The following is a 24,807-nucleotide window of genomic DNA, read 5'->3' on the forward strand; positions in this document are numbered from 1 at the left end:
GGTTAAGATTAAGATATAATAATCAGATTAAGCCACTCTAGAAATAGTTTTAAACTAAGATATTTTTTTAAATAATACTGCCAGACTTATTAAATACTGTTTTTATTTAATAAGAATAATAAAATAACTGTTAAGACAGAAAAGATCTTCTTAGTAATAAATTAATAAACTATCTATTTAAAATAATTATTAATATTTTATTTATCTTAATAGACTTTTAATACTACTTCAGATAATTATATCTGTAATTTCTTAAATTTTTTTATTAATTATACTTCTATTATAAATAGAAGTAGATTAATAAGAATAGAAAATACTATCTTAATTATTTAAAACTATAAAATAGTTATTTTTTACTCTACTTATTTAAATAGAAAAGATTTATATTTTAAATTTAAAAAAATAGTCTAGAGTGGCTTAACCTGATTATTATATCTTAATCTTAATCTGGCTATAATCTGACAGTTAGATTAAGATATAAAAAATTTTTAATTATATAGTTAAGATTAGATTAAAATATAATTATTATTATAATTATTTATACCTGCCAGTTAGAAAGATTAGATATAATAAATAAATTAATAACTATAGATTAATTTATAATATATATATTTTTCTTATATAGATAATATATAAAATATAATATATATTTAATTATAATATAGATATAATAATATTTTTTAGATATAGTCTACTACTTAATCTGCTTAATTAATTATTTTAAGAAATATATTATATTTTAAAAAAAACTTTTATAGAATCTAGTATAAAAAAAATAAAAAAAAATATAAAATATTTATTTTTTATATTATTCAGGATAATAATTATAATAATATAAAAATTATAAAAATTAAATCTCTATCTCTATTTAAATATATATAATAATTAAAGACTTAAATAAGATTAATTTTTTTAATTCTAATAATAATTTATTTTCTAGATTATTTTTAAAATTATTTATATTTTTATTCTTACTAATATAAAAAATAATAATTATTTTATTCTTTTTTTATTTTTTAAGTATAAAAATAATTAAATCTAAATTAAGATTATTAAATATATTCTAATATTTCTTATTTATAATAAAATAATCAGTATATATTTAAAGTATAATTATTTTAATTATATTAAGATTAAGACAGCTTCAGCGATAGTAGCAGATATCTTAAGAATTATTAAAAAGATATTTAATATTAATATTATTAATTATAATTAAAAGAAAATCTCTAGCTATCTAATAGAGAATAAAAAATTAATTATAATAAAATTTTTAATAAATAAGAATATTAATATATTTTATAATATTTGAAATTATATTAATTTAATTAAAAATATTTTAAGAAGCTATATATTTTTAATATCTAGATATATCTTAAGTTTTTTATATATCTTAACTACAGATAAGGATCTCTGATATTTAGAAATATTATAAAAAATCTTATTTAAATCTAATAATAATCTAGAGACTATTAATAATATATTAATTATTAAATTTTAATTAAAATAAAAAGAGAATATTTTTTTAAAAATAATTTAATATTTATAATATTAGTTAATATTTTTATTTAGCTATATATCTTTCTTAAACTTCTTAAGTTTTAATATTAGATTTAGAATAATTATAATTATATAAATATAATCTTTTATTTAATAAATATAATAATAATATTTTCAGAGCTTTTAATATATATTATATAAGTTCTTAAGAATCTTCTTTTTTTAAAATATTTATTTTTTTTTTAATCTGTTAATTAAATAATCCAGATAATTAAAAAAATTATTATAAATATTATAAATTTTATAAATAATAGGCTTATTATTCTTAGAGAGATAGAAAATAAAAAAAAAATATAAAAATTTAAAAAAATATTCTATTTATTTTTACTTTATTATAATAAAATAAAAATAATTAATATTAATATACTTACAGTACTAAATAAAACTTTTAATTATTTAATAAAATTTAAGTATTTAATAAATTATAAGATAGATTAAGTTCCAGTAAGTTTTATAGTTAAAAAAAAGATAATAGACTAAGCTAGATTTAAGTTATTAAATAAATAAGAATTTTTTATAATATTAAAAATTTATATTTATAAATTATATAATCTTCTGAATTTATAATTAAGAATTAATATAATAAACTAGTTAATAAAAGATTTTTAAAAACTTTTTATAAAAAAAATTTTATATTAATTTTTTATAAATAATTTCTAGAATATATTTTTTTAAAAATTTTTAAAATATTAAAAAAGACTTTAAGACTTTTATTATTATTTTTTTATATATATTTAATAATATTATTTAAGATCTTAATCTAAAATTTTTGCAGAAGAATATTAATTATAAATTAAATTATATAAATAAGACAGAAAATATAATACTAGCTTTAAATAATTTTTAAAAAATTAGAGTTAACTAGAATATTATAAAGCTAAATATTCTAACTAAATTAAGTTTAAAATTCAGCTGAGATTATACTAAATATTATATTATTATTATTAATATTATTAATTATTATATCTAATAATTAATAGATAAGATTATATTTATATAAAACTAATAAAATAATTATAGCTAGATTCTTATTAATATAAGATTTAGATATTAATTAGAAATCTAGTAAAATTTTATAATAGTTTATATCTTTTATTAAAAAATATTTAATTAAATTAAAAAATATTTTCTGATCAGGGCTGATTCAGTAGTCTATTATAATTAATATTTATTTAATATTTAAAAACTTTAATAGCAGCTATATATATATTTTTTTAAATAATTTTATAAAATATTCTTTAATTTATATTTAATTAAAAAAACTTAATTTTTAATAGAGAGATAAAACAGCAAGATTAATTATTTATTTAAATTAAATATATTTAATAATTCAGAACAGTAGATAATAAATAATTATAAAATATAAAATTTAATTTTAAAAATTCTATTTATTATAAACTATAGAAATCTAGAGAAAAATAATAATTAAAAAAGATTTATCTTAAAAAAATAAATAATTATCTATAACAACTCTTTACTCAGTATCTGACTAATTATTTATTTAGATATAATTAATAATAATTTTTTTTTATAATTCTTATAGAGATAATAACTTATAGAACTAGTTCTTAAATTTTTAATTTTTAGATATTATAAGATATAAAAATATATAATATAATAGATATAAAAAATTTTATTAAAAAATAATATATTTTTTTAAAAGCTGTTTTATATTATTAATAATTTTTTTTAATTAAAATAAAATAATAATTTTTTAGTTTATATATAATCTTTAGAAAAGATTATCTTCTGTTATTAATTCTAAAAAATAGAGAGCTTTTTTTAAAAAACTAAATATAAAATAATTTTCTAATTTCTTATAATATATATAATCTTAAGATTTAAAAAAAAAGAAAAGATCTGATTTAAGAAGCTTATCTTAGTTTAGATATTATTATAATTTATAAAAATTTAAGAAATAAAAAAAAAGACTTAATAATATTCTCTAAAAATAAATTAAATAATTATAATTAATTTATAATTCTAAAATTATTTTATAAATAATAAATATAAAAAAATAAAAACAGAAAACTCTATAAAGATAATTTATTTTATTTTAAAATATAATTTTATATAAATATAATTTATTATATTTTAATATATAGCTGAGATGCCTGCTATATTTTATTTATTTTAATAAATTTAATAAATAGAAATTTATATTTAGAGTCTAAAATTATAAAATAATCTCTTTTTTTAAATAGAGCTGCTTAAAATATAATAGACTAGAATAAAAAATAAATATTTATAAAAAAGATTTATAAAAGATTTTTACAGAATCTTTTATAAGAGCTATAATATTATAATATAAATCTAATATATTTTATTTATTTATTCTACTTATTTAATTTATTTAATTTATTTAATTTATTTAATTTATTTAATCTACTCTATTCTAATAATCTAATTATTTATAATTTTTTTAATTATTTATTAATTTTTAATTTTATTAATAGCTCTTTAAGCTATATTTTATTTATAAATCTAAAAATAGTTTAATCTAGAAGAAATAGTAAAATAAAAATAATCTATTTATTCTTAATATTTTAATTAATAATTAATATATAGTTTTTCTAGTATTTTATAATATAATTAAAATATATAACTAAAACAGAGCAGTAATTATATATTTTTATATATATTTTTTATTATAAGAATAATAATTTTATAAAAAGCTAAATTTTATTAATATAACTAAGATTTTCTTATTATTTTTAATAAATAATAATAAAAAAAATACTAATTTCTTTCTTAATTATATTTTTTTAATTTAAAAAGCTTCTTTTTATATATTTTTAGATAATAATAAAATAATTAGATTAATAATTATTTAATTTAAATATATTTTAATTATACTAGAGCTTAAAAAAATATAGTAAATAGATTTTAATACTAAGAATAATTAAAATAATTAATTATCTAATTTTTAGCTATATTATAGTCAGATATAAAAATTTTCTTAATCTGATTATAATCTGGCGGTTAGATATAAAAATTCTAATTAACCTAATCTGACCTGGCTGTTAGCCACTCTATTCTTCTTATTTTTTATTTCTCTTATCTTTCTCTTATTTTTATCTCACTTTTGTATCAAATTTGTATAAGAAAGTGAAAGTTCAATAAAGTCTTCTTAAGAAAAGTTCTTAATTATATATAAAAAAAAATAAAATAAAAAAAATTAGAAATTATAGTTAAAGTCTTTTTTTAAGATTTAGATATTTAGAGATAAAATAATAGCTTAAATATCTTAATTTAAAATTAAAAAATCTTTTTTAATTATTTCAATATCTCTGTTTTTTATATTATATTTTAATTTATATATATCTATATCTGCGCAGGTAATAATACTATTTTAATTATTTATAATATTTATAATAATAATATTATTTTAATTATCTATAATATCTGTAATATTTATAATAATAATATTATTTTAATTATCTATAACATCTGCGCGGTGGCTGTTTTAATAGATTATAATTAATATAATATAATAAAAGAATAAGACTGTTAAAAGACTATATAATTTTTTCTTATTATTAAACTAGAATATCTACAAGTCTTTAATTTCTATAGTAAGTATTTTATAGTTTAATAGCTTAATTAAATAATATAAAACTGTATTTCTATCTTCAGAATTATTATAAATTAATAATTTCTTATAGAATATTATTAAGAATTCTAACTTGCAGTATTATTAGAATATTTATATTTATTTTATCTTATTAATTATATATAATTATTAAACAGATTGGCCTAATTAAATTTTTGATTATTTTATTAAAAAATAACAAAAAAATATAATAAAATTATAATTTTATAAATATGCACAATTTTGAAGTTTTCGGGTGGTGCCCGAAGGGGGCGATGGTCTGTTGGGCGGTAGGGGACTCTAGTTATTGCAGTGTGCACAGGAACACGGACACGGACACGGCAAGACGGCCCCATAAATACCTCGCCACCCCGCGGGGCATCTCCCCCTCCCCCTTCCCTTGCCCTCTTCCTCCCTCTCTGTCTCCCTCCCATTCTACCCTCTCTCAACCACCACCCCCACCATGGCCCAAACCACCCCTCCCACGGCATTCAAAGCCGAACAGACCTTCCTAGCCTACAACCAAGCGCAAGCGCAAGCCTACGCGCACGGCCGCCCAGACTACCACGCGAACCTCTACGCCGCGGTGCTCGAGCACCACACCTCGACAGGCGGACAGCTAGACACGATAATCGACCTGGGATGCGGACCAGGCAACGTGGCGCGGGCTCTCGCGCCACATTTCCGACACGCGATCGGACTGGACCCGTCCCCGGGGATGGTGGAAGCAGCGCGGGCGCAAGGTGGGGTGACCGGGACCTCCGAAGGGATCCGATACGAGGTCTGCAGCGCCGAAGACCTGGGGGCGTCTCTGTCGCCCGCGGTGGGCGCGCACAGCGTGGACCTGATCACGGCGGCGAACGCGGCGCACTGGTTCGACATGGACCAGTTCTGGGCCAGCGCGGCGCGGGTGCTCAAGCCTGGGGGTAGTGTGATTGTGTGGACGACGGGCGAGCTGCGGTTTCATCCGTCCATGCCGAATGCAGCGAAGATTCAGACCACCCTGGATGAGATGCAGGATACCGAGCTGAAGCCGTACTTTGTTCCTGGCAATGTGCTCGTGCGGTCGAGGTATGAGGGGTTGGTGTTGCCGTGGCAGTTGGAGAAGCCGGTCGAGGAGTTTCCCGAGCGGGGGTTTGTGCGCAGGGAGTGGGATGTCGGGGAGAGTTTCCACGATGAGTTGCCTCAGGTGGGGATGGATCGGTATGAGAGTATCGTGAGCACGATTAGTCCGGTGACGAGGTGGCGGGAGGCGCATCCCGAGACGGTGGGGACGGAGGAGGATTATGTGCGGAGATGTCGGCGGGCGATTGAGCGGTTGTTGCAGGAGGCGGGGGTCAAGAAGGGGGAGGAGAAGATTAAGGGGGCGATGCAGGGGGTGGTGTTGGTGGTGAAGAGGGTGTAGAGATAGAGCAGATCTAGTTATGGTTTGGATGGCTTACATGGGATATTTTAGATCATGTACATATTGACTGCACATATTTGATGAATCTATGCGATTATATAGTGTGCTATTCCAGAAATACCAGCTCTATATAGAAATTAACTAACCCTTACTATCTATCCTTCAAAAAAATAAAAAACAATTAGTATGCCCTCTATAGCCATTCCCACCCTCCAAAACCGCCGCTCCATCCATTACCATAACCCCCCCCCCCCACCCCATCTAAAGCATCACTTCCTCTCAAACGTCCCCACCCACTCCCCCCAAGCAACAACCCCACAACCCGCCAACCTCTCCAAGATCTCTTCCTTCCCCAGCGCCTTTCCCCCTCCTGCAACCCCATCCCCATCCCCATCCCCACCAGCACCAGCAATCTCCCCCCCCAACGCCACAACCTGAAAGAAATACCGATGCACCCCATGCCCCAACACAGGCCTCGGCCCACTCCACACATTCCGATGCCAATTCACACCGACACGAAACCCACCCTTCAACAACCTCCCTGCCACCCCCTCCCCATTTCCATCCAACTCAAAATCCCCCCCCTCCACCGCCACCGGCACCCCGCCTCTCCCCGCCGGAATGCCATAAAACAGCCCATGCACAATGGGCTTCGGGACCGGCGCGTCGGGATCCTCCACGATCAGCAAATAACTGTGCACCTGCTCCGGGGCGACCGTGGCGGGGAGGGACCAGGCGATGGGCGGGAAGCGGTTCGCGCCGAGGGGCGTGTATTCGGTCGGCAGCGGGGAGGGGAGGGCCCGATGGGCGAGGTCACGGTGAGCGTGGGCGGGAGGGAGTGGATGGTTGGGCTGAGGCGTGTGAGGAGTTTGGGGTCGTGGGCGCGTTGGGAGCGGAGGAGTCGGCCGAGGAGGGATTCCAGGGGTGGGGGGAGGTGGTTCATTTTTTTTTTTCTTTTCTTCTTTTTTGGAAATTAATTGTGGGTGTGGGTTGGTTTGATAAGTAGTAAGTTGTTGCTGGGTGGGTGGGAGTGTTGAATTTTAACAGCAGGCTTGTTGGTAGGTAGGTAGATAAATAGATAATAATAATAGGTAGGATGTTGAAGGATGTTAAAAAAAAAAAAAAAAGTTACTGCAAGGCTTTACCGTGCCGAGAGAAATCTCATCAGCACCCACTGCTTGCCAGAACATGCACCACAGCACCACAGAACCCCCTATTCCCAACTGCCATCCATCTGATCTGCTGCAGCGTGGCGGGAATAGCGGCGATAAGCACCGAATAGCGCCGATGGCGATGGCTGGCCGGGCCGCATTGGGAACGCGGCCGGCGGTCGGAGCGGGACTGACCACAACCACAACCACAACCACAACCACAGCCCACTTAGGCTGGGAGTTGGGATTGGGATTGCCTGTCAGTGTCAGTCAGACTCAGATTGGTGTGCGATCTGATCTACCGCTCTGGTACATAGGAAGTATGTTTATGGGGTACTCAAGACATCACACAGAATACCAGATTGTTGTTCTCAGATCGAAGAAGGGTACCCCAGAAATATATATAGATGCGCGTCTACCAATCAGAAACACAAGATAAGGATTCTCTTTTCTTCTGGCTTGGTCTGGAATGAAGAAGTTAGTAGGACAGGGATTGGAGGTGGATGTGGTACAGCTATATCGGGCTAAGCTTTGAGGCGGTGGTTTGCTATAGAATTATATCTTAGTGGAATCCAAAATATAACTTACTGTTGATTTACAAAACATGAGAGATACTTCAGAGTGATAGTAAATAGGTCTGTGGATATGATACTGTATCTCTAACATCAGATAACTAGTCTACGCTTAAGTATATATAATACAGCCTCCCGCACAACAAAACAACCACCAACAAACACACCAACAAAAAGAAATATAATATATAATATCAAAGAAAATATTACCTACACTATCACAAAATCACAGCACCCCCCTCCCCACAAAACAAAACTACATATCAATCACACCAAAACCAACCCCAGCAAAACCGCCATCCCCAAACCCAACCCCTTCATGCCCATCATCATGGACATCCCTGCCGCCCCGCCTGTAAACACTGGCATCTGTGCCGTCGACGTAAAAGCCACAGACCCTGTTGATGACGACGACGCCGACGACGCCGAGACACTGCTGCTGCTCTTGAGCGACTGAGGACTAGCCTGGAAGCGCATCGAGCTGGACGTCGCTGTCGAATTCGAGTATCCACCGCCGATTCTATAAGACCCGGATCCGAAAGGCTGGGAGCCCATATTCTCGGTCGCGGAGTTACTCAAGCCAGAGCCCGAGCCAGAGCCAGAGCCCAAACCTGAACTCGAGCTAGAGCCAGAGCCCGTCTGCATTGCGACAATGGTCGTGTACGTATGACGGAGAGATGCGGGACAGGATGTTTGGCCGTTGGTGCAGGCAGTGACTGTTGCAGTGGTGGCTGCTATGATGGTGGTTTCCGATGAGGTTCCTTCAGGGTTGGAGTCGACTGCGCTGGCGCCGGAGGGGTTTTGGGCGGCTGATTCGGATCCTGTGATTTCCGTGGTGCTGGAGGAGTCTGATGACCCGGACGAGCCTGAGGACGCCGATGAGCCTGAGGACGCCGACGAGCCTGAGGAACCTGAGGAGCCTGAGGACGCCGACGAGCCTGAGGAACCTGAGGAGCCTGAGGACGCCGACGAGCCTGAGGAACCTGAGAAACCTGAGGACGCCGACGAGCCTGAGGACGCCGACGAGCCTGAGGGCGCCGACGAGCCTGAGGAACCTAACGAGCCTGAGGAGCCAGACGAGCCTGAGGAGCCAGACGAGCCTGAGGAGCCAGACGAGCCTGAGGAGCCAGACGAGCCTGAGGAGCCAGACGAGCCTGAGGAACCTGACGAGCCTGAGGAACCTAACGAGCCTGAGGAACCTGAGGCACCTGAGGCACCTTCAGATCCACCCGATCCCTCAGCCCCAGAACCAGAGTCATCTCCGCTATCCCCCGATCCCTTGGACGCAGAAACCTCCCCAGAGGCAGCAGTCGCCGTAGACGCCACGCCGCCGCCCACCACAGCCGAGGGCGTAATCCCCGAACCAGCCACAGTGACCGTAACAGTAGTCGGGACGAGCCACGTCTCGGTGGAAACGAAAGTGGACATGTCGGAGGGGCCACAGCCAGGAGAATCCCGGGGACAAGCCGTAACGGTAGCGATGCGGGTGGTCAGGACAGACGCAGTGGAGAGGGAGTAAACGTTGTTGGATGCACCGGGGGCGGTGGTGAGAGGGAGAGGGAGAGATGGAGATGGAGATGAAGCCAGGGTGGAGGGTGTGTCTGAGCCTGAAGGTTCAGAGACTGGAAGTGGGTAGACGGTGGTGGAGGCGACGAGGGTTTCGGTGGTGAGGAAAGTGGTCTTGGACTGTGGGAGACAGGTGGATTGGGAAGAAGGGCATGCGGTGGTTGTGGAGATCCGGGTGGTGAAGATGGTTGAAGTGGTGAGACGGGGGTTGGCGCTGTCGGTGGGCTGCTGTGCGGATGGGGTTGTCTGGGCGCCGGAGGACTGGGTCTCGGTGACGGGGCAGATGGTCGTGGAGACGACGATGGTTTCGGTGGTGAGGTAGGTGGTCTTGGACCGCGCAGGGCAGTTGGTCACGCTGGAGGGACAGGCGGTGATGGTTGCGGTGCGGGTGGTCAGGATGGTGGAGGTGGTCAGGCTGGGACTTCCGTTGCCGGCTGCGTCGGCGGCTGTCTGCACTGGTGCTGCAGTTGTCGTCGCGGGATTTGTGTCGGCTTCGGTGATCGGGCATACGGTCGTGGAGACGACGATGGTTTCGGTGGTGAGGTAGGTGGTCTTGGACCGTGCAGGGCAGTTGGTCACGCTGGACGGGCAGGCAGTGATGGTTGCGGTGCGGGTGGTCAGGATCGTGGAAGTCGTGAGCCTGGGGCTGCTGTCTGAAGCAATACCGGTCTCCGCAGCAGATGTCACGGACGTAGGACCAGACGTTTCGGTTGCCGTGACAGGGCAGATAGTCGTGGACACGACGATTGTCTCGGTGGTGAGATACGTTGTCTTGGACCGGGCAGGGCAGTTGGTCACACTGGAGGGACAGGCGGTGATTGTTGCGGTGCGAGTGGTCAGGATCGTGGAAGTCGTCAACTGAGGTGCAGACGATCCTCCAATCGTGATGGCCTGCGTTGACGTTGCGAGAGATGCCGGATTGGTGGTCCTGGGCGCGGACTGAGACAGGGAAACCGAGTGTCCTGAGGGCAACGTTGCCGCGGACTGAGAAGCAGAGCTCGAATGTTCCGAAGGAAACGTTGCTTCAGAAGACGGGGAGGTGAAGGTCGCCACCACCACAGAAGGCTTCCCCGAGGTCGACGAGTAAGGCCGGGTTGCATTACGAGACACCGGTACACCACTGGGTGGGGCACGAATTGAGCTGGGCACAGAGACCAGAGAAGAGCTCCTCGTAGGCCTGGACGAAGACAGATGGGAGGAAGCGATCGGGACCGACGAGATAGCCGGCGCCGATGAAGCCACCGCGGACGAGCTAGGTGCGGGCCGGCTATAAGGCACAGAGGACGGGATCGGAGAGGGTCTGCCAGACGGAACGGTCACGACGGACGAGCTGCGGGTGGGCCGGATGTAAGGAATGGAACTGGACGCGGACGCGGACGCGACCCGGGAAGAGCTGGGGACGGGCGTCGAGTAATGCGCCGTGCAGTTGTGGCGATGAGGGAGCGGCCTCGAGGTGTAAGTCCAGGGGTGCGATACCCTCGCGCTGGACGAAGGCAGCGACGAGCTGGCGCGGATAAGGGACTGCGAAGGGAGTGGCACAGTCCCACGGGAGTTGGTCGCGGAGTGAATCAGGGCTGAGCTGGAGCTGGATGGTACAGCCACCGATGAAGTGCACGCGGTGCGAACGGGCAGCGATCGAGGGACATGCGTCCAGTGGTGATGTCCCGACGTGGACGACTCGCTGGGCGCCCGGACGGCCAGCACAATGCTCCATTGCAGCAGGAGGACTGCGAGGATCCAACCCCGAGCCCACGATAGACCCATCATGGCTGCAGAGGGAGGCTGCAGTGAAACGAGTGTGATCAAACGAGAGACATGCGATGCGGTGCAGAGAAAGGAGCGAAGAAGTTTTCCCCGGGGAGGAGGGGGAGAATCAGGGTAGGGCTTTTAAGGGATGTCATGTCGGCTATTTTCACCCCATGGCGGGGAAATACGAAGCGCAGCTGAGAAACAATCAATAGTGCCACGCGCGACTCAGGTACGATCGCTGCATGGGGTGCTGTGGTTGCGGTGGTTAACCCGAACGGGAGATTGGCCCGCTCCCACTCGCAACCCTAATTCCTGGGGATACAATAGCCGACCTGGTACTCTGGAGGGGTCTCGCCATATTTAAATCCCCCAGGGGGCATTCGATCCCCCTCCGTTTCTCTTCTCCAGCCACTGACCTGCCCTCTGTCCTCTTCGCAGACGCAGACACCATGCCCTCCTCCTCCTCCATTGGCGTCCTCACCCTCCTGGCCGGCCTGCTCCTGGGCCAGGCATGCGCGGACACTGTGACTCTGACGTCGACCAGCTGCTCGACGCAGGTTGGCACCAGCTCTCTGGCCGGTCCGGTGCCGACCACCACCGTCACCCAGACCGTCGAGGAGGAAGCCGTCCGGATCACCTCCACCACCCAGCCCACGGTCACCGTCACACCCGCCGTGTCGACCGCCTGGACCACGGCATATGAGACCATCACGCTGACCACGACGGCGGACGCCATCACCGACATCCTCACCACCACGTCGACCGAGATCGACACCCAGACCGTGACTCTGGCCCCGGACCTCATCACCAGCACCGCCGTCGTTACCCTGTCCACGACCATCACCTCGACCTCCACCATCGCCGCGCCCGCCGGCTTCACCCCCATCATGGACACGCTCCCCACGGCCGTACACGCCAAACGCTCCCGCGCAGCAGACACCGACACCGACTGCGCGCCCCTGCTAGACGACTACCAATACCCGCAAGCCGTGGAATGCACGGAAACAACGATGGTGCAGAGCACGATCATCGCGACCGTGACGGCCAGCGCTCTCACGCAGACAGCGGCCGGGGCCACCACAACCCTGACGACGACCAGCACGCTGACGACAACCAGCACGGCGGTCCCAACGACCATCTCCTCCGTCGTCACCACCACCACGACCTCCACCCTCACCTCCACCACGACCGCCGCCCCCCTCACCACAACCGTGACCTCAACCTCGACCATCTCCGCCACCAGCTCAACCTCCATGTACGCCGCATGCGCGACCAACAACATCGCCTCCGCGCCCCTCTCGTCCGACTTCGGCAGCTTCGCCGGCGAATACATCTACTACATCACCTTCAGCAGCGTGCCGGGCGAGAAACTGACGGTGGGGAACACGGCGTCGGCCTACGACTGCTGCGTCAGCTGCATGCAGTCCGATACCTGCGCCATGTCCTACTATAATGCCGTCACCTCCTCCGTCAAGTACTGCTACCTGATTGGGACCACCTCCTGCTCCGCGAGCACCTATGCGTCCGCCTCAGTGCATTCGAGCGCGTCGACGATCCAGATGTCCAATGGGATGTGCGGAATTGTCAAGGGCGTGAGTGGATAGAAGGGCTTCGCGATGAGACAAGACGGGGAGACGGGGGATGAGTTTGCGTTGATTGTCTTCGGTTGTTTGGGAAGGGTTGTCGTTGCTTCTGAGCGGTGTATGTGTGTATCCTAATAAAAATCGAATCAGTTATGCAGCATGGCAGAGAGCGTACGTACAGAGTGTAGGCCTTACTATTATCGTTGCTTAGTTCCCCGCAGTAGCGCTCCCTCTCCCCCCGTGCTCCACACCTTTTTCTCAAAGAAGTCCCCCACCGAGCGATGTGATAATTTCCACACATGTTCGCGAGGGTCAAGGAGAATAAGGTTCTGACATAATACCAGTATCGATTCTTCGCTAACACCGTTACCCAGATTTATCGTATCCCCCTTAATGCTCAAGCGCACAGCTGTCCAAGACTGAATTTCGCTGTATATAATCTTTGTATACGGACTTTCCAGCCCACGGGAAAGTTGGGCTAGAACGGAATGTACAGCATCTTCCGTTTCACATCGTTAAATTTCAGCGATCTGGAGGACTACCCACTGGAACCTGTTGCGTTTGTTAGGGTGCGATGGATGGGAACAGTGTCAAAGGTCTTACATGTTTTGACAGCCACTGAGGAGTTTGTTGTAGATGACATCTTTCAGAGCTGCAGCTGACAGCTTTCGCGTGACAATCCCATCCAGGCTTTCCTCATGATCGGACGTCGCTCGATGGGTGGAGAGTGAGGGATCCGTTCCTTCATCGACGTCGGGGTCGGGATCATCGGGGCTGTCGTGCGAAGCAGCACTGGTTGAGACCAGGCCTTGCATGGACATGGGCAGCACCCTGTGGCTCTGCGTGGCCTAACTCTGTGCCAGTTTCTGGACACCTAGGTCGACGGCGACAAACCTCAGCTTTGAGCCATTTCCACATTTCATGATGATAATGTCCTTAGCGTCGACTGTATGATTTATGAATCTCAAACACTGTACTTGAGGATGAGGAGCTTGCGGGAGATGGAAGACTTGGAAAAGAAGGGTGAGGAGAGGTTGAGGGTGTGGATCTGAGAGATGCAAACGAAGCGACCCAGTATGTAACACAGCCCGTCAGCCACACCAAACATCGCAAGGACACAAGAAGTAAGATGCAGACGATGACCCCCTCATCCGAGAACCACGACACCTGCATCCACTCTGGGAAAGGGTGGGCTTTCGGGACAAGCAATCATCGAGCTGAAGTGCTCATAAGTTGCGGCACAGGTTTCGAGAGCTCATCAACAAGATAACTAATGAGTTGCATGTTCGTCAACAGCAGTCCAATCAATGGGTAGAGCTTTTCCTTGTCGCGGCAGAAGACACTCTCACAACCCTTTTCCTGCATAAAGAATAAATCTGGAATGTTCTGTACTAAAATCACGCATGGCTTGCAGGATCTTCAAGACCTCCTTTTTTTGGCGACACAGCAGATTGCGCGAACGAACACCGAAGAATAAAATCCACGAGCGCCCTTTTACCCTCCGCTTTGACTGATGCCTCCGTGTGCATCGCGCCGAGCACCTGCTTCCTAGTGATATCCAACCCCAAACTCCGCCCTGCGGTCTCCAGGTCATTCGCTGCATGCGGTGGGATCACTTCATCCTTCTCTGCCGACAAGATAAGAATCGGGGGGATGAATCTAGGCGTGACGGGGCTTGGGAGCTGAGCTCCGGACGTGGGGCGCACCACCAAACCGTCACCATTGCTCCTCTCTCGGCCATGCTTCGCATCGCTCCGATGCCCCCAATAAGCCATCCGTTCCATGGCCATCGTACTGTCCCAGTGGCTGCGCAAGAATGGCCACAGGTACCGATATGGCAACCATTTCTGGGGATACAGATTGATCAGCATATCCTTGACACTGGACGTCGGCGCCTCGAGGACCAACCCCGCAATCGGCCCATCTCCGGAGCGAGAAAGATACGACGCGAGACCGGTGCTGGCAATTGCAGAGCCGAGACTGTGACCCCAGAGAATTATCCGGAGATCGGTTTCGGGTGCTGCATAGGTTTCCACGACCCAGTCCAAGAAAGCTTGAACGTCGCGCTCGATGCCGGACTGTGTGGGGTGACCCGAGGATGACCAGTATCCGCGATAGGATAAAGCGACCACGGTGTAGCAGACCTCTCTGGGGGGGTGCGACGAAGAGGCAAGAGTTGCGGACGCATCAATCGCGCGGAGAGTTTGCGAGAGCAGCGGCAAGCGCATGGGGGTCGACCCGCCGTTGCCTTGAAAATAGCAAATGACCACGGACGACTTCTTCCCCGTGCGAGGCATGGGTGCCGTGTCACCGGTGATCCGGCCTTCGCATAACGCCAACGGGGTGCCATCGAGGCTCCGTATTCGCATTTCCTGCCACTGCACGGGCCCGCATTCGGCCTTGTAGTCGGCAATTTTCTCGGAACGTGCAAAGGGCGGCAGCCACGTCAGGTACAGAAGTTTCTCCTGCATGGCGACGATCCAGAAGCATTTCCATGTCCACAGGGCGAAGAGCAGGCCGAGGAAGATGGTTGGGGGTACGAGAATGGGGGGTAAGGCGTGTGTGAAGAGAGTGCGTAGTGGCGGGGAGGCCCTCGGACGATCATCGCGACCGACTGGTCTGCGGGGAGTTGGGTTGGATGCAAGGTAGCCGTGTGCTCGCGCGGCTGTCCTGGGACAGGCCAGTCTGGCAGGGGTGCATTGAAAGGGGTGACCTTGGGACAACCGGGGCCCCTGGAGCCTGATCCATCCTGGCGGCATTGGGTGTCCGATCGGAGGTTGAAGAGATGGCAAGAACAGGATGAACAGACAGAAAGCGAGGGGAGGGTGCGTTGCATAGTGATGACTCAGGATGAGCACAGCATAACGCACCATGCAGCCTGTGACGTGGTTTTATGACAGACATTACAGAGTACAGTACGGAGTACTATAGTAAGGTAGATACGGGAAGCCCCGCATTGCGCAGCAAACTTGTACGTAGGTAAAATTTGCTAGTTATACTAAATTACTATAAGACTCCGTCCGGATACATTCCAGGAGTCCCAAAAAGGAGTAACAGTCACCCACTCCAGCATTATAATTGTAAGGTATACCATAACGCGCAAGCAAAACCACCCCGGATAATTCCACACTGCGCTTCGTGAACCATGAACCTGAAGATGGAAAACGCGGCTTGGATCAGGACCTAGATATGTGTGGTTGTATTGATTACCTACCTTATGCCGTACAAGGTAAGTAGGTATAGTAAGTAGGTAAGTAACCTACCTAACCACACCACACACACAGACACAAACATCAGACAGAAACAAACATCCCTATTCATCATCCCATCTAGCATCTAGGTAGATAAAAAAAATCTTCTGGCCGAAATGTCAGATAGATACCATACCATACCATACCATACCATATTGCAAGTCACGACCCGGTATCATACAGTACAGATACAGATACATAATATTGGCATCGAATTGAATCCACCACGGTGTCGATCCGGATCGTCCCAGCAGGTGCCAGCAGCAGATACTAGATAGATAGCATATCCTACCTAAATTGCAAATTGAATGGTGGAGCAGAGCGGTTGATCAGCGCCCGCCGCCCGGGCCGGTTTCAAAGTAAGACAGACAGACAGACAGACACGCGTGAGCCGTGAAGATAAGATGAGATCGGATGGAGCGAGGGATGGGGGGGGCACTGACTACTGGCCACTGACTAGACTGTTAAGGATTGAATCCCGAGGTGGTGAGAAAATGAAAGATGATATCATATCGTATTGAGTAAGGTGAAGTAAAGTAATAATAAGTATGAAATAGGCTACCGTGCCTCTGCTCTGATGATCAGCCACAAGAACCTCCCCACTCTGGCACTGACAGACACCGACACTGATCGATATAGAAAGATATGGATAGATAAACCCCCAACCGATCAGGATCCAATCAACAAGATCTTCTATCTCGCAGTCTTTAATTCACTCGCGACGCATATATATAGTACTATGTACTATGTACACCGACCCCATTCATTCACCCAGCCAATCCTATATATATACAGCGAGAAAGAAAGAGGAGAAGAGAAGAGAACAAGAAGAAGAAAAGAAAAAAAAAAAAAAACAGGGCCCCTCAGAGCCTGTCACCCCCACAAATAAACAAAATATACACCCCCTCCAACCGAACCTAGCCATCTAGCCCAACCAACCAACTAACTAACTATAATCCACCTCCACCGTCAACCTCACGGGACCAGCCGACAACGTCCCCCCAATACCATCAACCGAGGCCTCGGAAGAAGTATACGCATTAACCACCTCCCCAGCCCCCGAAGTGATATACGAGCACTGCTTATCCTCGTACTCGCAAATACGCATACCCTGAACGGTCTGATCGGCCTCCTGCGCCTGAATGGCACTAACATCCCAACCCGACCAGGACTCATTCTCGGTGTCGCCGAAGTCGAACTCACCCCAGGTGCACGAATAACCGCCGTAGTCGTCGGTGGGGAGGGAGTCGCCCTTGGCGGCGCCCCATCCACCCTGCGAGTCCTCGTCGAAGGCAACGTAGCGGGTCTCGCCGGCCGCGAGCGAGAAGTTCAGCGCCGAGTAGCCGTACCAGCCGTTCATGCCGCCATCGGGGCCGATCTTGTTCCAGAAGCTGACGAACCAGTCCTCCGTGTTGCTGCCCTTGATCTGGATGACGTATTTGTAGGATGACGCGGACGAGGCCGACACCTCAATGATGTTGCTGCCCCATGGGCTGCCGACGTTGCCGCTGTATTCGATCCCGCTTCCGCTGGAGGTCGTTACCGCGCCGAAGCCCGCCGTGCTGTAGTCGCCGCTGGACAGAGTGGAGGCCCAGTCGCTGCTGCTGGAGGAGGAGGAGGCGGTCGCGGACGCGCTGCTGGACGCGACGGTGGCCGTGCTGGTGTGGTGCGTGCTAGTGGATGTGCTGGTGGAGGTGGAGGTGGAGTGGTGGGTTTGGGTGTGGGTGCTTGTCTCGACGTGCGTGTGGGTGCTCGTGTGGGTGGTGGTCTCGCCCAGTCCCAGGCCAAGGGACAGGCTGAGGCTGGCGCTGATCTGGATGTCCTCGTTGGCGTCGATTTCCACGAAGGCGGCGGAGGAGTCCTCGGTGGTGGTGGGGGCCGCGGTGGTGGTGGTGGTGGTGGTGGGAGGGGCGCCGTAGACGGTGGTGGTCAGGGTGACGTGCTCGACGGTGACGACGGTGACAACCCCGCGGGCGGCCAGGTGGGCGTTGTCATGGCCGTGCGAGTGCTCGCGGCGCTGGTGGCCGTGGGTGCGAGCCAGGGCCGACTCGGCCACGGCGATGCACAGAAGGAGGGATTTCCACTGCATGGTGGTGGGTGAAGTTACAAATCAATCAGATGTCAAGTCAATCTGCATCCGCGGACTGGACGGCGGTCGAAAGGAGGGACGAGCAGCGCTCTGCGGCTCGGGATCGCAGGGTCCAAAGGAATGACTGGAGATGCAGGTAAGGAGGGAGATGGTGGCAGGAGAGGGGCGGGCGACGGTGGCCGGGCTGGACTGTATATAGGATATACGACGATTAGTCCGGCGACTAGTCGACGGCCCCTGTTGGGCTGGGTCCAGTCTGGTCGTCTAGCCTGTGGAGCAAACAGACTCAGCAATCGTCAGCATTGGAGGCTTGGAGCAGGAGCAGCGACAGCGACAGCGTGGCCATGGTCCGGGTCGACGACTAGTCGAGGGAGGCCGAATCGATAGCCCCGGTTAGGGCAGGCAGGCTGAAACGCAGACCACGACGCGATCCCTCTGACAGTCTGCCTCCCGCCTCCCTCGCCTGCAGGAGGGGCAGGTTATACTCCTCTACTACTCCTCCTCTCCTCGCCTCGCAGCCAATGTTGTTTGTTGACGTGCTCCACCCACCAGGCACGCACCAGACGAGTCTGGCATGCCAGCGCTCCTACGTAAGCCCGCCCCTTGCGTCGTCACGCCGGCGCTGGATGGCGAGCAGGGGAAAGGCGCACTGTCGCCCGCCTATCGTGTTGCAGCGGCACGGATCTTTTGCGCCATGTGTTCTGGCCATGGCCACTGGCCACTGGCCAGCCAGGTTGCTCGGACGAATGGCAGCATTCCTGTTCCTGACTCCGGGACGCCACGGCGGCGAGATGTTGGTTGAATGGGAATGGTTGGATGGTTGGAGTGGTGTTGGTGGGGCGGGGCAAGCAAAGTCTGTCTTAACAGCCAGTCAGTTAGTTATCTAGTTAGTAGTTACTAGCCCGATGGTCCAATTCGGCCATTTTGAGGCATCTAGTCTATCTATCTAGACTCGATCGGTGTAGTGTCCAGGCAGAAACCAAAGCCGGCCGGTGGGACGGGCGGAGTTAAGCATCGGCTAGCGCGGGTTAGCCGTGCAACTCCTTTCTTTGCTGGTCGTCGTCCAGATCGATCAACAACACCACGTGTGGATGGGCAATAATCCTGTGCTCGATCGGCAGACTGCCCTCAGCACTGTCTGCAGAAGTGTCGTATCTTCATCGCCCTCAGACACACCGTCACTCTCCCCGTCATCATTCGGAACCTTCCTTTCTCCTCCCGGCCAAAGCCCCCGGATTAGGGCCGCCAACCCGACGGGCGCCTGCAGTGGGGCCTCACTTACGTATGCCACACCACCACCACAACCAGTCACCAGGATCTATCTAACGGCTAACCCAAGGCCAGCTAGCTAGTGGCTGTTCCCAGGTTTGCCGCTTACGAATCCAAGGTTCGCGAGATCACCTTATTTCTTGCCGCCGCCCCCTCCCATGGCTTCGCTCAGGTAGGTACCGTACGGAAGGGGAGAAAAGTCAACGCGCCCAGCCTGGGTGGTGCGTATGCCCTGGGCTCAGCGGGCTGCCCAGCCTGGCGGTTCCTGGCCGAGACCCGGATGCAGGTACGGAGGACTGCCGCGGAGGGGAGGACTCGGGTTGGGGTTTTCCGAGGTGTTTGGTTTGCCTGGGAAAAAAAAAAAGAAAAAAAGAAAACGAAAAAATAAAATAAAATAAAATTAAGAAGCCACTCCAGTTGTCAAACATGCATGTGTGAACACTGGACATCCTTGTAAAAAAATTCCTTCAGCCTGGGTTAGGACATGATAGCTTCGAAAAAATGAAACAAAACTCCAAAAAAAGGAAAGAAAGAAGAGAGAGAGAATTAAAAAAGAAAAGAAAAGAAAAGAAAAGAAAAAGGGATAAAAACTACACCGTAGAGAGTAATAAACCTAATGATCTCATCTCACTTCATCCCTCTCAGTCTCACTCTCTACATCCATCTGCAACTGTGACACCGACAGCGACACTAACCCTGACACATCAACCAACCCTCCAACCAACACAATCAATCATATTCACCCCCCCCCCCCTCTCAGGCTCTCTGCAGTCTGCACTGTTACTTATAATTTACCTGTAGCCCTACCCAATCCAATCCCCACCTATCACCTATCCCACTCTCATCCTATCCCCACTGCAAACAACTACCTAGATGCTCTGGAGTAGTACTCTGTACAGCGCACCGGAATAAACCTCCCACCATCTATCCATCCACCCATCAACACCTCACTCACACCTAGGTAAGCAGGTAGGTAGATAGATACCTCACCATCAATCCCCACACACATCCACATACACACCCCACACAAATAGCAATGCAAGCAAGTTTTAATTATTCCACGGTACATAAATCCTAGACAACCAGATGTTTCACATGGCGCCTGTTAGCGCCACACTACACAATACATCGTACACATATATTTAAGTACACATGGGGAATCTATATATCCCCCGCTCTGCGCTGTTCAGTTCTTCCTATTACACTGTAGTCTTACTGCTATCTATCCATATATCTATCTAGATGGATGGACGGACGGAAGGAGGGATGGATAGATAGATAGATAGATAGATAGATAGATAGATAGATACCACATAAGAAAGAAAGACAGTTGGTTCAAATGGTATTTCATATTTGCGCTGGGCTGGGCTGGGCTGGGCTGGGCTGTGGGATGGAGACTAGTATGTATGTATGTATGTAGTAAGGTAAGGTATTGTATCTCCCTACCTAAGGTATCTACGGAGTAACTCGTAGTAGTTACCTACCTACCCTACCTACCTAAGTAGGTTTGTGTGTATGTATGTATTTATAGTGCTACGCTATGCCATACTATCACCACCAATCCATCCCCATTATAGATAGAAAGTGGCAGGATTACCGATACCCCACCGGGTCACCAGGATTATATCCTATCTCCATAACAAGATACTGGTACTTGATTTAATAGATAGAGCGCAGCAAAAGAAAGAAAACTTTCCGTTAATGCTGAAGATACCTACCTAATCACAGCTTGTATCAGTAGGAGGGGAGGGAGATTGTTCTTGAACAGGGCTACAGGATTGTGTCATGGTTGCGGAGAGGTATACTTAATTAAGCGCTGGATCGCGGGATATAAATAGGCCAGGGCGAGGCGGGGCGGGGGTGTTGGCTCTTCGGTCTCTATGATATCTTGAGGTTGATGGTGACACTTGAGGGATATTAGATCGGGATGATGGTGGAGTCGCAGTTTGAGACGGGGAAGATGGGACTGGCCAGGACTGGACGTGAGATTCCGATCGTGGCGCTGGGGTCTATTTATAGTAGTGGTGGATGGGTTTGCACTCTAGTTCAGTTTTCTACAGTGAAGGGGCCATGGGTGATGCGATGTTATGCAATACTATCTATCCTCTGACTTGATCTCTCATCAACAACCCGGTTGTAACTCCCAGCTCCTCCTTCCCAGCCCTACCAACAGTAACAGCAAGCAACCCCAATAAAGGCATCCACATACCAAACCAACATACTCCATGCAATGCCAACCTAGCTATCCCACAACCACAAATCCTCCCCTCCCCTCTCCGCATCCAACACCAAATGCTCCGTACTCAACAAATCCGTCGCACTGATCATGCAGTCCAGCGACAGCCCAAACCCCCGCCAATCAAGCGGCAGGTCATCCTCCTCCGAGAGAACCGGTGGGGGCGGAAGCCCGGCCCCCGCGCCCCCTGTTTCGGGCAGATCGGAGACGCGCGCCGGCGTCAGGCGATGATACCGGGGCCCTGTCTGTCGCTGGACTAGCGGCTGGATCAGGTCCTCGAGCAGCTCGATCTCGGATTTGCGGAGCTGCGCGACGCGGTTGCCGCGGTCGATCATCGCGTTGAGGAGGCTGTAGCTTGTGTCGCGGTGGCTGGGGTCGGGGACGGTGTCCGGGAGGATGGCAGACACTAGGGAGAGGATGAAGCCGGAGGAGAAGAGAGTTTCAAGGTCAAATGGGAGGAAGGTTTCTATGCGTCATGTTAGGGGGGCGATTTTTACTTTTTCTTTCTTTCAATGGATTTTGCTATATATTCCAAAGGGGGCGGACCTAGGAGCCTTTGGTCGCGGAGCGCAGTCAGGATTTTCAAGGATTTGAGGGCGGAATCGGTGCAGGCCTGAAGCAGCGCCTGGACTGGGGGAGAAAGCGTGCGGAACTCAGTGCCGGCTTCGAAACAGCTCAGACGCTCCCAGAGGAGGCTCAGCACGAGCGGTCGCGTGGTGACGATGATACACTAGCGCTTATGAGTATCGTCATTGATGATAGGGGGCGAACATACCAAATGGCATGAGAGGATCAGACGAGTGGTGACCCCTGAGAGGGCGTCTACTGAACTGGCGAAGCGGTGCGAGAACACCTCGTCCAGTTCCCGCGACAGAGTGGTCACTTCGTGCAGGACCGACCGGACTTTGCGCAGGAAGGCCCCCCCGAGTGTGCCGTCGGCGCTGTATACCGCTTCGGGCTGTTAGTGAGGTCGAGTGGTGGGGGAGGGACTTACTGTTTAGGACGCGGGAGATAACCTGCGTGATCTTGACGTGGAGGCCTAAAGCAGCCTCGTTCTGAGAGCAGGTTTGAGGGTCCCATAGGAAGGATGTGATCTCGTCGTCTCTTACCGAGTTTGGCGACCCGATCAGCGACGAGAACTGCCGGTCGAGAATATATACCGTCCACCAGATGTTGCTCCACCTGTTTACTAACTTCTGTCCTAGCTGCTCCACGGGCTGGGCGCGATGAAAGCCCTCGACCAGGGCCATCCTCATTGAGTGCCCGATCTATTTCGTTAGCGATCCGAGATAAATTGCTATGCCACGGCAGATCTCACATAGCAGTATGCGGTGTCTCTCATGTCCACCGAGTGAAAGTACAGCGCAATTAGCGCAAGCACCTCGATAGCCAGGGTGGGATTCTGCCACAGCCCTGTGATATCCGGAAGCAGCGACATCGCTCTCGAGAAGTATCTGGTCCAGCTGGCTGTGTTGGGTGCCTTGCGCAGCGGGTCGAGGAACGCCTCCCCGAACGCGAGTATCACAAGGAACTGCACGTACCACAGACGCGACTCCTGCACCTTTGTCGCGGCGTCATCGTAGAATTCATAAAGATGATGGAGGAAATCCTCCTCGTCGAACAGCCGGTACAGGTGGCTGAAGTGGAACTGCACGGTGCTGACCATGTACAGCGCGTGCTCCAGGGATGGCAGTCCGCTGATATCGGGGTGTTCGTCGGAGCTGGCATGGCGCCACTGGACTTGGTAAGCGTCGCCGTCGACCGCGAGAGGGATGGGTTGCGAGCTGTCTGGGGAGATCTGGGCCTGGACGATGTTGAGGACGCGCCGGCTGAAGGACCACGTCGACGTGGGACCGAGAAACACTGTCCACAATCGGCATCAGTCGGTGCTCAGCCCCCGAGGATTTCACATACACCATGTTCGCGGTTGCGGTCCTGTGTGCTTGACGTATCCGGCTGGGGAGACGAGAGGGTTGGAGGCAAACCGATCGTCGTATCGCGTGCTCTCGGTGGGATCGGGGGTCGCTTCTTGTGGTTCGGGTGGGTGTTCTTTGCGATCAGAGATGAATGGACGACACGGGCGATGTCTTACCGAAGCTGGAGTCATTGATACTGGGGATGGTCAAGGTGCGGCGTCGTTTGACCGCCGAGGACGAGCTCTGGCTCTCCAAAGCCTCAACCTTGCGCTTCAGGGATAAGAAGAGTCTGTCCAGTTAGAAGTGTCCGATGCATGCTGGTGGGCCATACGTACTCTTCGGAAACGACAATCTTGCGGTCCTCCTCGAAGACGCAGTCCTCGCGACGCTGGCAGCATTTGTCGCAGGGCTGGGAACCGGAGCACTTGACCTTACGGGAGCGACAGCGTTGGCAGCTGCGGGGGTGTCAGTGATGATGCGGCGGAGAGAGGGAGACGTACGCATTGCTGGTTCGCTTGGGGCGGTGGGAGCTTTCCATGATGACGATGACCAGAAGAGCCACGCCATAGTCCGCGTCCGCCTTTCGATCGGATGCTGCAACAAGAGGGAGTTGGAGAGAAGAGGGGTTCAATGGGTCAATGGGTAAATAGAGGAGATACAACAAACCCCGCAATGGGCGCTGAGTCATCGACCCCGCAGATAGTTAGAGGGAGATAAACCAGATAACATCGGTGGAGCTGAGGATGGATGCATAATGGAATGTATAATATCTAGAGGACTGTTTTTGGGGGGGGGGGAGGGTTCAATGTGGTCAGTCTAGGCTGCAGGAGTGCTGGAAGTTGAAGAAAGGAGAAGTGCTGGAAGAAAAATA

General features: G+C 46.5%; 9 protein-coding genes across 9 annotated transcripts; 3 read left to right on the forward strand and 6 right to left on the reverse strand.

Annotated features, from left to right (window-relative positions):
* Positions 1 to 5,554: 5,554 nt before the first annotated feature.
* BO70DRAFT_333147 (class I SAM-dependent methyltransferase) lies at positions 5,555 to 6,554 on the forward strand (the record flags this gene model as incomplete). Its single annotated transcript, XM_025540957.1, has 1 exon — positions 5,555 to 6,554. Exon 1 carries the CDS (start codon positions 5,613 to 5,615, stop codon positions 6,552 to 6,554), a length of 942 nt encoding a protein of 313 aa, XP_025400968.1. The 5' UTR covers positions 5,555 to 5,612.
* Positions 6,555 to 6,823: 269 nt separating this feature from the next.
* On the reverse strand, positions 6,824 to 7,497 carry BO70DRAFT_386054 (YbhB/YbcL family Raf kinase inhibitor-like protein; the record flags this gene model as incomplete). The annotated part of the gene is made up of 2 exons (XM_025545788.1): positions 6,824 to 7,255; positions 7,372 to 7,497. The coding sequence occupies 2 exons, from the start codon at positions 7,495 to 7,497 to the stop codon at positions 6,824 to 6,826; spliced, it is 558 nt and encodes a 185-aa protein (XP_025400969.1).
* A 1,047-nt stretch (positions 7,498 to 8,544) lies between these two features.
* BO70DRAFT_427750 (uncharacterized protein) lies at positions 8,545 to 9,262 on the reverse strand (the record flags this gene model as incomplete). The annotated part of the gene is made up of 1 exon (XM_025547908.1): positions 8,545 to 9,262. The coding sequence occupies exon 1, from the start codon at positions 8,920 to 8,922 to the stop codon at positions 8,545 to 8,547; it is 378 nt and encodes a 125-aa protein (XP_025400970.1). The 5' UTR covers positions 8,923 to 9,262.
* On the forward strand, positions 9,014 to 9,796 carry BO70DRAFT_394755 (uncharacterized protein; the record flags this gene model as incomplete). The annotated part of the gene is made up of 1 exon (XM_025546487.1): positions 9,014 to 9,796. The coding sequence occupies one exon, from the start codon at positions 9,014 to 9,016 to the stop codon at positions 9,794 to 9,796; it is 783 nt and encodes a 260-aa protein (XP_025400971.1).
* Positions 9,797 to 12,041: 2,245 nt separating this feature from the next.
* Positions 12,042 to 13,223, forward strand: BO70DRAFT_378401 (uncharacterized protein; the record flags this gene model as incomplete). The annotated part of the gene is made up of 1 exon (XM_025545264.1): positions 12,042 to 13,223. The coding sequence occupies one exon, from the start codon at positions 12,042 to 12,044 to the stop codon at positions 13,194 to 13,196; it is 1,155 nt and encodes a 384-aa protein (XP_025400972.1). The 3' UTR covers positions 13,197 to 13,223.
* A 467-nt stretch (positions 13,224 to 13,690) lies between these two features.
* BO70DRAFT_394758 (uncharacterized protein) lies at positions 13,691 to 13,996 on the reverse strand (the record flags this gene model as incomplete). Its single annotated transcript, XM_025546488.1, has 2 exons — positions 13,691 to 13,727; positions 13,779 to 13,996. 2 exons carry the CDS (start codon positions 13,994 to 13,996, stop codon positions 13,691 to 13,693), a joined length of 255 nt encoding a protein of 84 aa, XP_025400973.1.
* A 483-nt stretch (positions 13,997 to 14,479) lies between these two features.
* BO70DRAFT_369816 (alpha/beta hydrolase) lies at positions 14,480 to 15,923 on the reverse strand (the record flags this gene model as incomplete). The annotated part of the gene is made up of 4 exons (XM_025544704.1): positions 14,480 to 14,534; positions 14,643 to 14,834; positions 14,871 to 15,767; positions 15,889 to 15,923. 4 exons carry the CDS (start codon positions 15,921 to 15,923, stop codon positions 14,480 to 14,482), a joined length of 1,179 nt encoding a protein of 392 aa, XP_025400974.1.
* A 1,447-nt stretch (positions 15,924 to 17,370) lies between these two features.
* BO70DRAFT_311455 (putative allergen Asp F4-like) lies at positions 17,371 to 18,515 on the reverse strand (the record flags this gene model as incomplete). Its single annotated transcript, XM_025540183.1, has 1 exon — positions 17,371 to 18,515. One exon carries the CDS (start codon positions 18,513 to 18,515, stop codon positions 17,373 to 17,375), a length of 1,143 nt encoding a protein of 380 aa, XP_025400975.1.
* A 3,507-nt stretch (positions 18,516 to 22,022) lies between these two features.
* Positions 22,023 to 24,474, reverse strand: BO70DRAFT_351331 (putative C6 transcription factor; the record flags this gene model as incomplete). The annotated part of the gene is made up of 9 exons (XM_025541738.1): positions 22,023 to 22,486; positions 22,567 to 22,750; positions 22,796 to 22,971; positions 23,015 to 23,288; positions 23,339 to 23,883; positions 23,935 to 24,069; positions 24,113 to 24,225; positions 24,272 to 24,391; positions 24,437 to 24,474. 9 exons carry the CDS (start codon positions 24,472 to 24,474, stop codon positions 22,023 to 22,025), a joined length of 2,049 nt encoding a protein of 682 aa, XP_025400976.1.
* Between the last annotated feature and the right edge of the window lie 333 nt (positions 24,475 to 24,807).

The sequence above is a fragment of the Aspergillus heteromorphus genome (assembly GCF_003184545.1).
Source record: "Aspergillus heteromorphus CBS 117.55 chromosome Unknown BO70scaffold_7, whole genome shotgun sequence".
NCBI classification, from domain to species: Eukaryota; Fungi; Ascomycota; class Eurotiomycetes; order Eurotiales; family Aspergillaceae; genus Aspergillus; species Aspergillus heteromorphus.